The sequence below is a fragment of the Puntigrus tetrazona genome, chromosome 6, assembly GCF_018831695.1.
Source record: "Puntigrus tetrazona isolate hp1 chromosome 6, ASM1883169v1, whole genome shotgun sequence".
Taxonomy (NCBI): domain Eukaryota; kingdom Metazoa; phylum Chordata; class Actinopteri; order Cypriniformes; family Cyprinidae; genus Puntigrus; species Puntigrus tetrazona.
Window position 1 is genome coordinate 4378216 of NC_056704.1, and position 16121 is coordinate 4394336.

At 38.3% G+C, this 16121-nt stretch overlaps 1 protein-coding gene across 1 annotated transcript; it reads right to left on the reverse strand.

Moving 5' to 3' along the window:
• Positions 1-1920: 1920 nt before the first annotated feature.
• Positions 1921-5607, reverse strand: fzd7b (frizzled class receptor 7b). The gene is made up of 2 exons (XM_043242674.1): positions 5266-5607; positions 1921-4375 (listed from the first exon to the last, which is right to left on the reverse strand). Exon 2 carries the CDS (start codon positions 4363-4365, stop codon positions 2710-2712), a length of 1656 nt encoding a protein of 551 aa, XP_043098609.1. The 5' UTR covers positions 4366-4375; positions 5266-5607; the 3' UTR covers positions 1921-2709.
• Positions 5608-16121: the final 10514 nt, after the last annotated feature.

A 16121-nucleotide genomic window follows, 5' to 3' on the forward strand; every position in this document is an offset into this window, starting at 1 on the left:
CACACAATATAATTTTAATAATCTGTGACATTCATCTCTCAAAATATGTTTGACGTCAGCACTTCTAAATGTTTCGGTGTTGAATATTACAGGAATTTAAGATCAGTGCAAAAAATGACAGCGAAAACAGTCTTATCTAGCAAAAAAGTCAAACACATTTACAGTGCCAAGAACAATATTCACGCAAAAGGGCTGAACTATTGAGCTTGACAAGGCAATGTGTACACATTATGAAATACTGATAAAGACGTTACGAGAAATGTACCTCTTTTTGAACGATATGGTCCTTTTTTAATGTACGTTATTATATTATTTTTTCAAGTTGCACGAGAAAATACTATTTCAGATCTTGTATTTCTAGTTTTACATGTACTTTGTTGTTCGTGTGTTTATTACGTTGTGTCTGGATTATTGTAAGTCCTTGTTTTATGGTCTACCCAACAAAGACTTTAATCACTTGCAACTAATCCAAAATTCAGCTGCTCATGTTCTCACATTCACCAAAAAACAACCCACGTCACTTTGGTTATAGAGCAATAACACTGGCTCTCAGTCTCCTGTCGTATTCAGATGTACGATTCTTGTTTTTAAAGTCTGTCATGGTTTAGCTCCTTATCTTTCTGAATTAATTCTCTCCTACGTCCCTGCCTGAACTATAAAAACAAGCTCTGAAAATTAGCTTGCAGTACCCAAATTGCAGCTATCTAATGATTTTTAAAAATTGATTAATATTTACTAGCAATTTCAACAGCACTTTTTTATTATATGAAATGTATTTATATATATATATATATATATATATATATATATATATATATATATATATATATATTAAATCATTTTTCCTAAGAATGCCCCATATCTTACCTCAGTAAAAGCACTGCTCTAATGCTACGAACATACATGTGTGTGTTTGTGAGCGTTTACTGGCTGGAAGCAAATCAGACAGTGGCAGTTTACACTGTTGTAAAAAATTCCATAAACCCAACTGTCAATCCAAGTGATGGACGTTTCTTGGCTGCACACGCTGTGAATTTTACACACTTCACATCCCCAGAGGCAGCGAGTGCCAACACACCCAATCAGACACTGGGGTGCGCGTACCCACACAAATAATCATATTACACTGGAAAAACCACTGAGTTACTTTATGAATATTTCTTTAATTTTGTTTATGAACGATATTATTCAAAACGCAGATTAAAAACACGTTTTACAGAGACGGTTTGTAGCATTATGGATCACTGCCATGTAATCATAATCCTGTGCCATTTGGACACGGATGAAACGTGTTATTCCAGATACCGAATGCAAGAATTCTGGATCCTTCCCTCTCAAAATCATTAGTACAGTATCTTTTCTCGAAGATACTGTAACCCGCCCACCCCCATCACCTTCCAAATGCCCTTAGAGAGAAACATCCCCCAACTCTCTGGGAAAAAAAAAAAAACAGGAGCAGGGGACGTGGGATGGGGCGTTTCCCTCACCCTAAAGAATGAAGCGGGATCCAGTTTCATTTGGAGAGGAAAGGAAGAGATCTTGTGCTTTGGTGCATCTCAGAGCTTCCTGTTGTCTCAGAGGCAGGGTGGCAAACTTCACACCATTCGTGATTATATCCTGTTTTTGTAGGCACTTTTAGTCTTAGAAGAAATGTTTACTCTTTCCCCATTATAGTACCCCCTGACTCTTGTTCTGTCGTTGTCCTTTCTTCTCCCCTCTTAGATTCAAGCTACAGACTGAAACCATTAATGGACTCGAGACACATGGAGGGCTGCTCACTTGAGGTCTGTTGTTGTAGTAAATTATGCGGCTATCAGTTTCAACTACTTGCTAACAACTGTTTTGGGGGAAATATCAAAGTGTCATCTGGGCATCGACACGGGTTACCATTTGTGCAAACGAAATCCAGCCAAAAGCAGCTTTTAAAAATCTAATCACTTTATTAAGTGAAATCGAAAAAGGCCTTAAACAAAATTCATCTGCTTAAATACATCATACATCTTTTGACAGAAATGTGATATTTACAAATAACGAAATAGGGTAACATTTTCTCCTGTACATACTTCTCGGCTAAACATTTTTAATCCTGTCAGTCACTTTCGCTAAGGCCTTTAAAATGGCAGAATATTAAATTACTTCATGAGACCTGGCTTGATATGGCAACATGGATGAATAAGCAACTCGTGACCAAAGAACATTAAATTGAACTAGTTCTAAAATCTAAATAAATGGCCATGTGCAACCAAATACTAAAATATGTAATCTATGAGAAAAGGACCAAAAATGTGGTAAAAAAAACAAGAGAGACATTCATTCAACGACAGGAATTGATCGGTACTGCAAGGCACAAGACTAAATTGCAGACATTTTTGGCCACCACGGGGTAAATAAAATGTGGCGTAGTCTGATACCCAAAGTCATCATTAAACTGTAAAAGATTCTGCCATCTTTTCCATTAAAATCATTAGTAGGGTTTCCAAGGCTTAAAAAACATTTTGAGATTTAGTCCATTGGAGAAATGCATGTTCTTTGGAGTTGTGCTTTCAAAAGTGTTGGCAAAGTCTGGGCACTTTATAAATGAGAAAAGCATCATGCTGGGCTCACACAGCAGTGTCTTCTACCATCAGCATGGTTTAACGTAATAAGTGTGACCTGACCGCAGTTCACGTTTCCTTTCAATATTGACCTGTATTTCTCCCAAAGTTTAGTTCACACTGTCGTCTCGCCCTGGTTGTTGCCCAGCCGTTTGTAAAACTTGCGCCACGACTGTAGAGTTTTTCCAGACCAGATCCAGAATCCTGACGTGATTCCTACGATCATAGTCATGAGGTACTTGATCATAAACACAGTGAAATCCGGAGTCATTGGCGCAAAGTTATTGGCCGGGCAAGGCACGGCGAAACGCTTGCACGTCTGCATGTGCCAGGTTTTTTCCCACTGCTCACGGAACGCTTGTTCGTAGAAGTAACACGCAATGACGATAGTAGCCGGAACAGTGTAGAGGACGCTGAAAACGCCGATACGCACCATCAGCTTCTCCAGCTTTTCTGTTTTGGTGCCATCATGCTTCATAATGGTACGGATGCGGAACAACGAGACAAATCCAGCCAGAAGAAAAGACGTTCCGATGAAGAGGTAAACAAACAAGGGGGCGAGGACGAATCCGCGCAGGGCGTCCACATTGTAGATGCCCACGTAGCATACGCCGGTCAGAAGGTCGCCATCCACTTGTCCCAAGGCGAGGATGGTGATGGTCTTCACGGCAGGGACGGCCCACGCTGCCAGGTGGAAATACTGAGAGTTGGCTTCGATGGCTTCATGGCCCCATTTCATTCCAGCAGAAAGGAACCACGTGAGAGACAGGATCACCCACCAGATTGAGCTGGCCATGCCGAAGAAATACAGGATCATGAAGAGAATGGTGCAGCCTTCTTTTTTAGTCCCTTGAGCCACAGTCCTATAAGCGTCATCCCTGAACTTGTCGATGCAGACCACCTTATCCTCCAGCAAAAACCCAGCCGCGTAAGCCACCGCCACCATAAAGTAACACCCGGAGAGGAAGATGATGGGGCGTCCCGGGTAACGGAACCGGCGCATATCCACAAGGTAAGTGAGGACCGTGAACAGGGTACTCACGCAGCACAAGATAGACCAGATCCCCACCCAGAGCCGACCGAATCGGACCTCTTCCTCCTTAAAATACATCAGGCCGTGCGGCTGTTTGTGCTCACAAGGGGCGCCGCAGTTTTTCGCCCCTAAAAACTGGTAATTGAGGTAGGAAGGGACTGTGAGTTGAAGAGGGCAAGTGAAAGCCTGACTTTGGCGTGGCACGTGTACGCGTGGAGTGAAGGGGTCCGGTATGTAAGGCGCGGGGTCTGTCGTCGGGATGTCTGGGTCTGATTTGTTCTGTCCCACACAGATCTCTCCGGCTCCGTGCACTGGGAAGTTCTCACAGCGGAGTCGTTCGGGCCACTGGAAGCCGAACTTGTTCATGAGGGCCTCGCACCCTTGTCTGGCGCGCTCACACAGAGAGCGGCAGGGAGGAATCGCCTGTTCTAGAACTGTGCAGACCGGCGCATACATGGAACAGAGGAAAAACTTCAAATCTTGAGAACACTGCACTTTGACCAGGGGGTAGAACTGGTGCACCTCCAGGCCTGCGTCGTCCTGGTTGGTGTGTCCCAGGAGGTTTGGCATGATAGTTTGGTTATACTGGATGTCTGTGCACAGGGGGATCGATATGGGTTGGCAGAACCCGTGCTCTGGGACGGAGATACCCTTTTCCCCGTGATACTGGGCGGAAGACAGTCCAAGCTGAAGTGTTGTGATGAATACGAGCCATGGAATGACTTCACGTACCGCCATCCTTGATTGCCTGGAAAACATAGAAATGCGAATTAACGTTCATTTCTTAAAACTACAAGTAATCCAATAATGACTAGTACCTTTAAGAATTTCAGGGAAAAAATGGCTAATTCCTCTCTAAACTATTAAATTAATCACTTACCAAGCAATGCCAAGTTCTTTTGTTACAGGAAACGTATGAACAAAGTCGCCGTTTCTTTTCTAAACTATCTATTCAATTAGTCACTCCACAAGCATTGGCAAGTTCTTTTGTTACTGGAAATGCATCAACTTCTAATACATATCAGCTGTTCACTTCAGACAAGTACCTATTCTAGTTTTACTAGTACCTCTTCATTAAGTAACACTTATTTTTTTTATTTCTTTTATGCTTAAACAGTTACTAGCACCTCTTCCAGTTTTCTTAGTACTAACTGAACAGACCATTTTAACTGTAATTATAAAAGTAGCCACAGTGATTAATAATTACATACGACGAGTATAAAGCGATTGGGACTAGTGAGCAAAACCAGTAAGCTAGTATTTAAATTGAGACAACTCCATAGAATTCAATGATAAAATTCAATTGGTTACCAGACAAAAGAAATGCAAAAAGTAAATGGCTAAATAAGTTTAATGGCTAGTCGGAAATTTATAACTACAAGTATGCAATAATGGAGTACTAGTAAATAACTGGATAAAGTCACTATCGTACTACATACAAGAAAATAATACAAAACATGAAACGTTTAGTAGGTGTTGTAACGTTAAAAAAAATGCAAAAACGGGTTTCGGGGAACTTTTAAACAAAGGAACATTTCACAGACTAAAACCAAGTCGTGAGTTTAAATCCATCCGCATAAAACACTAAACTTCATCCACCGTTGCGTAAAAACCGAACACAAACAAATGAAAACTTACAAGAATTTCCGCGGAACTTGTGCTACAATGGGATATTCCTCCAATCCGATCCGGAGCTCCAGACGTGTCTGACCACTCGTAGGCTACAAAGCAAATCACAAACTATCCTCCAGCTCAGAGTTTTTTGAGTTCAGGTATTCATGACCCCTTTTTTCGAGACTACTCCACATATTTCATCATCAGAATCCCCAAACATCTGCCTCCTTTTGAGCTCGGCCCTCCTCTCCCTTACAACACAATGTAAGAAACTTTCTCCGCCACTCCTGTTGAATCTGCAGCTCTATCTCTGTAAAGTTGATACGCTGACTCCACATTGCTCCACAGTAATGATAAAACGGTTTCAAGCAGCCCTTCATTCACCGTCCCCAGCGCTTCTCCGCGGGGCGCCTTGAAACCTCGTACCTTCCCACCAATGGGAAGATGTGTTTTTCTTAGCGCAGCGTTCCTTATTGGATCGGAAGGAATATTTTAGAAAAGGGTGGGATCGTGGTTTCTTTTTCTCCTAAATTAATTTTCTAATTTATTTTAAATGTATGAATGTGTATTGGAATCTTGCGACCCGAAAGTGAACGAGCGCAATAATTCTGCGCTTCAAAGTAAACGCTTTGTCGCCAAGGTGATTTAGAATGTCTTTGGTCATATTTGGAGGGACAGTCTTTTTTTTTAGCGATCTGGGATTCGAGTGCAAGAACCTTAGAAATAGATGTCTGTACAGTTAAACTAATGGATTTATAGCAGAGGCTCCTCAACTGAATGCGATTTCTGCCACATGGATCATAAAGCCATTTGGTGATGAAGTGGGAGCCGGACTGAATTATTACTCTCAAACAAATATAAGAGCACATTCAACTTGTGAAAAGTTAAATCTGGTGATTTGTAACCTGAAAATGGGCAGAAAGCCTATGCATGTGTACTTTTGATTAATGAGAAATCTGTTTATGAGGAATTGCTGGCCAAGTATTGAAACCTATACGCCAAACTAGTGACATATCACCGCTGTAATGGCCATATTTATAGTGATGTTTGAGCTCAGAGATGTTGATAAATCTCAGTGGTATGTGAGTCTTGTAGATTTATACAGCCTGATGACGAAACCAGGACAAACGCATAGGGCGACACACTGCAAGACACTTTTTTATAATGGTCTAAGCCAAACGCAAAGCATATAGCAGATGCTGTTAAGAGAATATTATTCAAAACAGTTTTTTTTCCAGTCATGCTTCAAATAGTTTTTCTATTTTCTGGTGCACTTTTAACTGAATAGCACAGACAATGCGCTTGTTCTCAAAAGCAAAGTGAATTTGATAGCAATCAGAGTCTAAATAAACCTAATCAACGAATTTAAAGATATGTTTATAACTATGTCTGTTCTTTTTGCTTATCCACATCTCTGCCAGAAAGATATCTGGATCCAATGTCTGTTATACAAACATTTGTCTGTCCCTTTCACATTCAACAGAATATTTTATCCATCTGTCAGCATTCCTTATCTCTTACTGAATTAATTACGCAAATGCACAGTATTTGACCAGACCTTCAATATCACTTCAGAACCGATTCAGGGAACTCTCTAGCAGCAGTTTGGACTCAACGGTGGACTCACATCTAAAAGAAAGCCTCAAAGAAATCAGGTTGCGTGAGAGCAGAAGAGTTTGAGCAAAACTCTTTTTGTTGAAATAAACTGTTGAAAGTAACTGTTTTTGATATCGCACCAGGTCATAAGAAGCGCTATGTCGGAATCCCAGGTTGAAAAGACACAGATGATCCAGCCAAATCTGACACCTAATTACTGCAACGTTTATCTCCTTTCTTTCTCTATTCTTTCCTCTCACAGACACTCTCTGACAACAATTTGTCGTTCCTAACACTGTATTGTGGCTTTCATGGTGCCAAAGAAGCATTTGGTTTTCTTTTGCTGCGTGAGAGAGGTGAGATACATCTGTTTAGCCTAAAATAACAACTAATGAAATTTAATGAACAGTGATATAATTATCTATAACAAAAGGACAATCTAAGCTTCGAAAAATGCTGAGGATAAAAAAAACTGTTTCGAGTTACTCCTTTTTAACAGTAGGCAAATATGCATTCTGGTTAGGATTGATCAAAATGTCATGATTTTGGCTTTATTTTCCTGTTGATGTATATTCTCTTTAGTCCTCGTTTATTATACTGTATGCATATTTGCATAGCTTTGACCGTTCTCTGTATTTCCCACCTTTTTGCACTCCATGCCTGCACAGTATCAGTCAAACTACTGCTCAGTAAAGTACGAATAAGTAGGAAAACGAATTCAAAACCTTTTTTTCTGGACATTACTGCATGCATGATCACATAAAAAGATTAGCAGTTGCGCAGTATAGAAATTTCACTATAGAAATAAAAGTTCATGCTGCTCATACAACATTTAAATACTGTGTATGTGTCCAGTGTGAAACTGGTTTAACTTAAACCCGGACTGATAACTAAGTCTAACCTAGTCTATAACTGTTCACTGTATTTCGGCAGAGGGGGAGGGGGGCACATTAGTTAATTGTAAAAACAATAGAACTAGATGGGCTATTTACATTTTCTGAAGAAAGAGAATGCGTGCCCATGCAAAACTCTTCGGGTGTTTTAATCTTGTTGCTAAGTGAGCCCAGTCACATGAAAATGCATGTAAATAGTACAATGCGTGAAAACTCGTTGTATTGATACGCAAAAATGGACTTTGGCATATATTTGACAAACACGTTTGACCCCACAACCCTAATCCTACGCATCATGTAGCATAAACACACCAAAATCCATTTTGGCCTATCAGTATCACAAGTTTTTGTTTTTACTTGGCATATACGCACTTTTATGAGATCGGGTGGTCTATGGCATCTTGATCTCAGCCTCACTGTAACATGAAATAAAATGTAATAAAAATGTAAATGTAAATAAGAAAAACTGCTGATTGGATTACTTTAACACATACAGTTAAACGTGGTTTAACATTACAATATATAATTTTACTATAAAATACTGTCAAACATGTGTTTTTTTTTACTTGTTATTGTAAATTAATTATGAATTACCAAATAATTCACTCAGAATAACGGAGAAAGAACATAGAACCATGACACATCACATATGATTATATTTTGAATAAATAATTATTTTATCCTCATTTTGTTATCAGTTATGTACTTTGTTGTGCTACATTACCAATTATTTAGTTAATGTTTTTGTGTTATTTTAGCATCATGTATACCTGATAGTGTTTTTTCTTATCTTCGAGTGAGTTGAAGTAGATTGGTATGTGTACATAATGTAACTTAAATATATGCATATGGGTTGCAAAATACATGATAATGAAAATATTGTCACAATATTTATTTACAATGAATTTCTGGCAACCATAGTTCTGCATAAATTGAACAGTATATTTTTACAGTATATTTATTAGCTTTTTCACTTGTTAACTGGAAATCGGACTTCTTAGAAAAGAGGTCATGGAAAAGTCTCAAAGTCATTCAAAGATCGAATTCTCACATGATTGCCATCGCCAAGAATGTTTTCTGAATTAATCCGCTCATTAACTTGTTAACTCACCTGATCCTCAATAATCCCGGCTTTCATTGCCGTACAGCAATATATTTGCAACCTGTGACTAAACTAACACGGGGGAAAATATTCAGCAGAATAATACTTTAGTGTGTGTCTGTCTATCCATGTGACTGTCTCTCTATCTCTCTCTCTCTCTCTCTCAGATACTCGCTTACTTAACAAAAGAATGTTAATAGGTGTTTCATAATGTGCAGCTGTTTCTGGGGTGCTTTTCAGTCATTGTTAAGCCCTTCAATTCATTTCCTCGCTCGCAGCGCATGAGTCCGAGGGAGAACAGACCGGGAAAGTCAAACACAGATACCCAGGCGGCTCCATTTTAGGAAAATCACCTCATGCTACATTGTGTCTGTGTACAGCACCGCTAATGGGTCGGTATACATTTGACTTGGTCAGCTCTCAAATAGTAATCCTCTCTCAAATGGAGGAAAAGTATCTTTACACACTCCTGTTGCTGATACACTTCATCAGCGGCGCTCTGCTGACTGAACACAGGGAAGGTTCATTCTAAATGGGTGGTTGTGTTCAAAATCAGGCTCAGAGGAAAGCAGGGGTGAGAGCAAGAAGGAATGCAGGAAAGAGTAGCGCTCCAGTTGGCCCGAATCTGACCACAGATTACTTAGTGCTTAGACACAATCTAATGGATACAGAGCAGTGTCAGATTTTTTCTTAATTATTGTTATTAAAGGGATAATATTTCCATCCTGGAGTTGATTTTGAAGGACATTTTTGGCCCCATGCTCACATTTTTTCTAAAACATAACGTGACAGATTTTAGTTATTAAGATTTAAAAATGACAATACCTATCAAATATATATATATATATATATATATATATATATATATATATATATATATATATATATATATATATATATATATATATATATATATATATATATATATATATATATATATATATATATATATATCAAGAAAATAGGTTTTGTTTATATATTAAATATGTGTATTTACAATATAAATATATTCATGTATGTGTGTGTATTTATATATACATTATAAATATACACAGTACACACATATATATTATGCAAAAGAAAATGAACGTGTCTTTTATCTAATTAAATAGTTAAAATAAATTTTCCTTTTTTTCCTTTCTGTTATTTTTCTTTCTTTTCTCCTTTCTCTCTCTAAAATACATTTTTTGACAGTCCACCTGAGACGAAGCGCAACCAAGCAACAGTCTCTTCCATGGGCATCTCCTCGCTTGATCAATCTGTCAAAGTCCCTCACAACTATATTTTCACATTCCCTAATTTTGTTCAGGTAACGTCTTGCATGAACCGAGACATCAAAAGTGATGTTCGGGCCCCTTGTGTCGCTCCTCTGAGCCCCATGTCTGTGTACTTAATATAGCAGGAAATCCAGCCTAATACCTCTAGTGTATTTGATGGCGGCAGTGGCTGGCCTGGTCCCCCATGTGCTGCCCTACTTCCATGTAATGTAAACTATAGTATATCAAACTACACAGCCAGATGCTTGATGGGTCAGAATGAAGGAAAATTGGAAGATGGGGCAGCGTTGCTTTGCTTGGCAAACACTTGAAAAGACAAAAGACATATGATGATTAATGTGTAACAAAGTGTTGGGCCACAAATCATATAGTAGTTTAAAGCACACTCTTCTACAAGTAATGAATGAAATGAAAGAATTTACGGTCTGTGAATGTGCTTTCACTGGAAATGTATGAATGTCTTTTATGCTGTTTTATTAGTATTTTGGCAAGAACATTACATGAGACTATTGTGATATTAACATTTTTCTACATCATTGCTTGAAAAGTACTTCTATTCAAAGGTTTGGGGTGAGTAGGGTAAGGAAGGCTCTTATGCTCTCCAAAGCTGCATTTATTTAAACAAAAATACAGTATAGGTCACATTTTGTAATATTATTACAATTTAAAATATTTTTTCTTTATAATAGTTTCAAATGAAATTCATTCCTGAAAGTCAAGTCATTACTCCAGTCTTCAGATGTCTTCAGTGTCACATGATTCTCCAGAAATCATTTTGACATACTGATTAAGAACTAAACTATGTGTGTTGACCATAACTTTAAGATGTCTGCCTGGTAATGAATATTAGTTTATTCCCAATGCTAAAAGAATACTTACCATCTTAAATAAGACAATTTTTGTATCACAGAATTGATGTGAGCTGTTTGTTTTGCTTCAAGCCTTAACACACACACACACACACATATATATATATATATATATATATATATATATATATATATATATATATATAATCTTCTTTAGACTAGCTATCAGGAACATTCTTTAATGTAAACTGACAGTCTTAATATTTTACTCATAATACTGCCAAAAAATCTCAAAACGTTCTAAAAACATCCTTACAGTGTTGTTTGTACATTAACGTTCGAATAACATTTTTTAAACTTTAAATAATGTGGATTAAATTAGACATTGTAATGTTCATTGAAGATTAACCATAAACACTCAAATTATATTCATACACATATAGCCTACATTTGGGCTTTCTTCCTAGGTCAGATGGTTTAAACCTGGTGCATGTTTGCAGAGGTTTTTAAGTGTGATTAACTACTAGAAAGTAACATGATCAAAACATTTTGGAAACAAAAGTTGAGACAGTTTAACAGGTACACCTTATCAACAAAACCAAAAAACCTGAAGGGTTTCAATGAGCCGCCAAAAGACAATAAGCCCCTTCCCCCAGTTAAAATCCCATTATGTTAAAGGAAACCCACACTCCTCCAGCAGACCCCCCACTGGGCCCCACTCTTTCTCTCTCTTTCTCCAAATAACCAGATAATTTGCATGCTAAGTATGGGTGGCTATTTTGTTGATAATGGTCAATGGAAGAGTGATATGCAGATTAAATGAGCGGGCAGGGGGATCTATTGTTTGAAGACTCAATCTCACATGGAGCAGGGAGGAGAGGAAGACAGGAAAGAAAGAGCACTAAGGGATCGGGAGGAGGGTAAGAGGAAAATATTCTCAATGGGAAAAAAGCCAGTGTTTCATGAGATTCCAGATAGTTGCATAAGGTAATAAAGTAAAGACTGTGTCTCTTAAGATTCCTCCCGCTGAACAAAAAAAGACTTTTGAATTGATTCAAGGCCATTTTAATGAAAGAAGGAAAAATTCGAAACTGTTTTAATGGAAGATTACAAACATAGTTGCATTGTAAATCACGTTGGGCTCCAAAAACACAGATACCGCTATCACCGTCCATACTTCAATTAACGGAAAAACTTTTCTTTTGTGACAGCTCACACCTCCCCTGACCCACAAATCCTCACACTTCGGCCCAGATACAGCGACACCTCTCTGGCTGGTGTGTGTAAATCCAGCCCCAGGCTTGTGAGGCCTGCGTGGAGGTTGGGAGTAACAGCTGTCTCTTGCATGTGTTTGAGAAGCCATGAATAAACAGAAAGAGCCACAAAAGCTGTGTGAGCCCGAGACCACACACGCGCAGAACCCAAAACACTCTCTCACACTTCACAGTCGCCTTCCTCAGCTACACATGCTGCCAAACAAATGCTACTGCAACCTTGAAACGTTACCCAACAGGCCGCATGCCTTTCTCATGTTTATCCTCCATGTGAAAGGCTAATGCAAAATCCTGACACATCGCATTCGTTATTTAGTGCCTGTGCCGTTTCATACAGTGTCGTGTGCCATTTGTTTTTTCCTTTCTTCATGTACAGTCAACAGTAATGTAAATTTGATAATAGAATTACAGCAGATTTGTTTTCAAAGCAACTTGAATTTAAGCCCTCTCCGTTCACGCATAACCCCGTTTGCTTCATCGGTATAGTACAAAACTTGGTCACAGTTGGCTAAGTGGACACACACAAGAAAAAGAAGAAATCAAGAAGAAAAAGACACACTTGTACTCTTCACGGTCAAAAATGGCCACATTGGAAACTAATGGGAAACAAATGTCTTCAAGTGGAAACCTTTGGTACTACTGGTACTGTACTGTTTTAAAAATCAACCTCAACTTGTTTAAATAGTTGCGTTAAAAGGTTTGCATTCAGATTTTTAATCTGCGTTTGCGACTGGTTTTATTTCTGTATTGTAACATATTTCAGAGGGTGTTTTTTTCTACTTTGAATTATTTGAATGTAGTAAAGCAGGAGTTTCATTTAGAAATGAACGCTGACTGTTGGAGGGGCGTGGTTAATGATGTCATGCTCATGCCCAGGCCGACAAAGTGATGTCACTAGAGAAGGCCCGTTGTTTTAGAGAGTTTAGAAACTGTAGTGCTGCTTAATATTGTTTTTTGAAACCTATGATACTTTTATTCTTTGATAAATACAAAGTAAAAAGAAACAGTATTTGTTCAAAATAGAAATCCTTTCCAACAATGTTAGTCTGTACTATAACATTTATTTATTTAACACATCCTTCCAGAATAAAAGAATAGCATTTGAATAGCATTGAATATTATTACGCAAAATGTATATTTTTTAAATAAATGCTTTTTTACTTTGTATTATTTAAAGAAAAAAGTACATTTCTCATAAATTTTTTTTTGTTATTAATCACTTACCAACATGTTTTTCTGAACCCATAAAAGCTTTGTTCATCCTTGAAAGATTTAGGATGAAAACCGTAAAGCTTTTAACTGTTGACTGCCGTGTAATAAACACTGCCATGGTCCATAAAATCATCAAAAATAGTCCATCTGCCATCAGTGATTCAATCTGTTTTTTATAAAGATTTTTTGTACGCAAAGAAAATAATAAATAATGAATATTTGTTTTCTACATGTATTTATGCTTTGATTTGAATGTTAACAGGGTATCCTTGTGTTGTAGCTGAGACAGAACAGCGTATGCAGTTTGCCTTCAGCTCTCCAAAAAGGCACTACAGTGACGTGGAAACACACAGAGAAGACAAATTATTGAACAAACTCTGTATTTTTATTTTCTTTTTATACAAACAGCATTCTTGTCACTTAATAAAATTCAGAACCATTTGAACCACTGATGGCAAATGGATTTTTTTTTGACAATGTCTTTCATACTTTCTCGGCCTTGGCAGTGTTTATAGCCGGTCAATGAGACGGTCCAAAACCTCCTGGACTTCATCCAAAACATCTTAAATTGTGTTCTGAAGACAAACAAAGCTTACTTGGGTTTGGAACGACGTGGTGGTAAGTGATTAATAACAACATTTTCATTTTGAGGTATATAGATAGATAGATATATACAAAAGCTCTGTATATGGTTGCTAGGTGTGGCTAAAGTGTATTGAGCTGTTGAAAGACATTTGTTTGAGGGTTCTGGGAATAATTAGCCCTGGAATAATTATAACTAATCACACTGATGTTATAGGATTTCCAGTAAGGACTGGACTGTGCACATCTACTGAGAAGTATGACTCAGGTTTTCTTTTCACTTCTGACAAATCATACTTAAGTGGAGAGTGTGTTAGAAGAAGGGAAGAGAAGATCTCAGGGTGTTAGACTGGAGATACTGTAGTTATTTCGGCTAAAAGGATCCTATAGTGGGTGGAGTGGGTGATGACAGATGAATGGTTTGACGGAATGTCCTCATGCATTCTCAAATCATCAGGATATCGGATGAGATGCCTGAACACTGGAGACAGACGGCAGATTCATTTTTGTTCTTTGTTTGCCCAGTTCTCCGGGGATCCTAAACCTATGTTTCTGTAGGAATACACTGGAACCGTCTCTCCTCAAATTGCACGCTCTTAAACGCACTCACGTGTAAAAAGAAACGAGTATGTGCACCATTGCAGATTGCTTTAATTCAGCAGTGAGTAATGGATCTAAACCACTATATTGTGCACACTTTATGAGTGAGTACTGGTGCATGTGACGTTTTTGGCTTGTACGGGTGTTTATACAGGCCTTTACCATTTTATATCTGTCAGAGCTTTACCGACATCAGTAAGCACTTAATAGTTTCTGCTTTACCTAACGGCGGACTTATGACCTTGTGCTTTGACATTAATTAATTTCATAAACCCATATAAAACCTTGCTGGCGCTGCAATAACGTTAACAAGACCACATCAGAGTGAGCTAAGCCTTGGAAAATACATACTGAGAGAGACCATCTGAGCTTTCAGCTTTTCATTTCATGGCCTTGAATCACTCCGTCAGAAATCTCTCCACCCACTGACTCCCGTGACGGAAACCAACACACACATTTCAGACTTGCTGAAATCAGCTTTAGGGAGAAGGTGTAGGACGCAGTGGAGTCTGAGTCTAGTTCTTAGCCTTTTTACTACAGTGATTTATTCATATATTCATTTTTGTCATGATGGGTTCATTTACCTAGATTTCTACTTATATTTCTGTTCTAAAAACATAGTGACCCTTTTGCGACAACGTGTGCAAGGAGCAACACATAGTTTGCAGGCATTTCAGCTAAATTTAACTACGTAAAACTGTAATAAATAAACAATTAGCATTTTTTTTTCTATGAGATGCATGGAACCAACATAAATGAGTATGCAAGTGGACTTTTAAATCAAGACCTCATTAAATAAAAAAATTAAACCTTATTTAAATCATAACCTTGGTTACTTAAAAACTCTCGTGTGTGTGCAGACAAACGTGCTATTGATGATTTGAAAGATCGCGCCCTCTCACGGCGGTTAAAGGAATTGCAGGAGCGCTGCATTTAATAGAACCAGATGGAAAATGATAGACTCAAAGCCTGGAGGTTTGATCTTCCCGTATGTGTGTGTGTGTGTGTGTGTGTGTGTGCTTGCGTGTTTGTAAAGCCCTTCAGGTTTAAACGAAATGTGATCTCTGGAGAGCTTGTTGGTGCATTGTTCGGTGGTTTCATAACGAGACAGGAAGTTTTACCCTCCGCATCTTCTTCATACAAAGCCCAGAAGTTACACAACTCACCTGATCCAGCCCAGCGGAACCGTACTCCTCGTTTTCAGCCCGAATCTTTATTTAACGTTTTAACGGTATCTCGTCACGTGTCTGTTTCCATCCCTTTTTTTTGAAGCCCCCACATCTGGATTGTGTTTAATGGACGGTTAGCATAGTGGTCGAAGAACCGGGACATTCATTATTTGTTGTATCATCGATTTCAGATTCAGCCATTTAAAAAAAACCCTGTGGTCTCTCAGGCGGGGTCTTGATGTCTAAATGGACAAAATAAATCACGGCAAATGTTTGGCGGAGACTTTATATTGATTGAGACTAGGTTGAATGATCTATGAAAGAAAAACATGAACAGAATAATAATAAAAAAAGACTTCCAAGCAG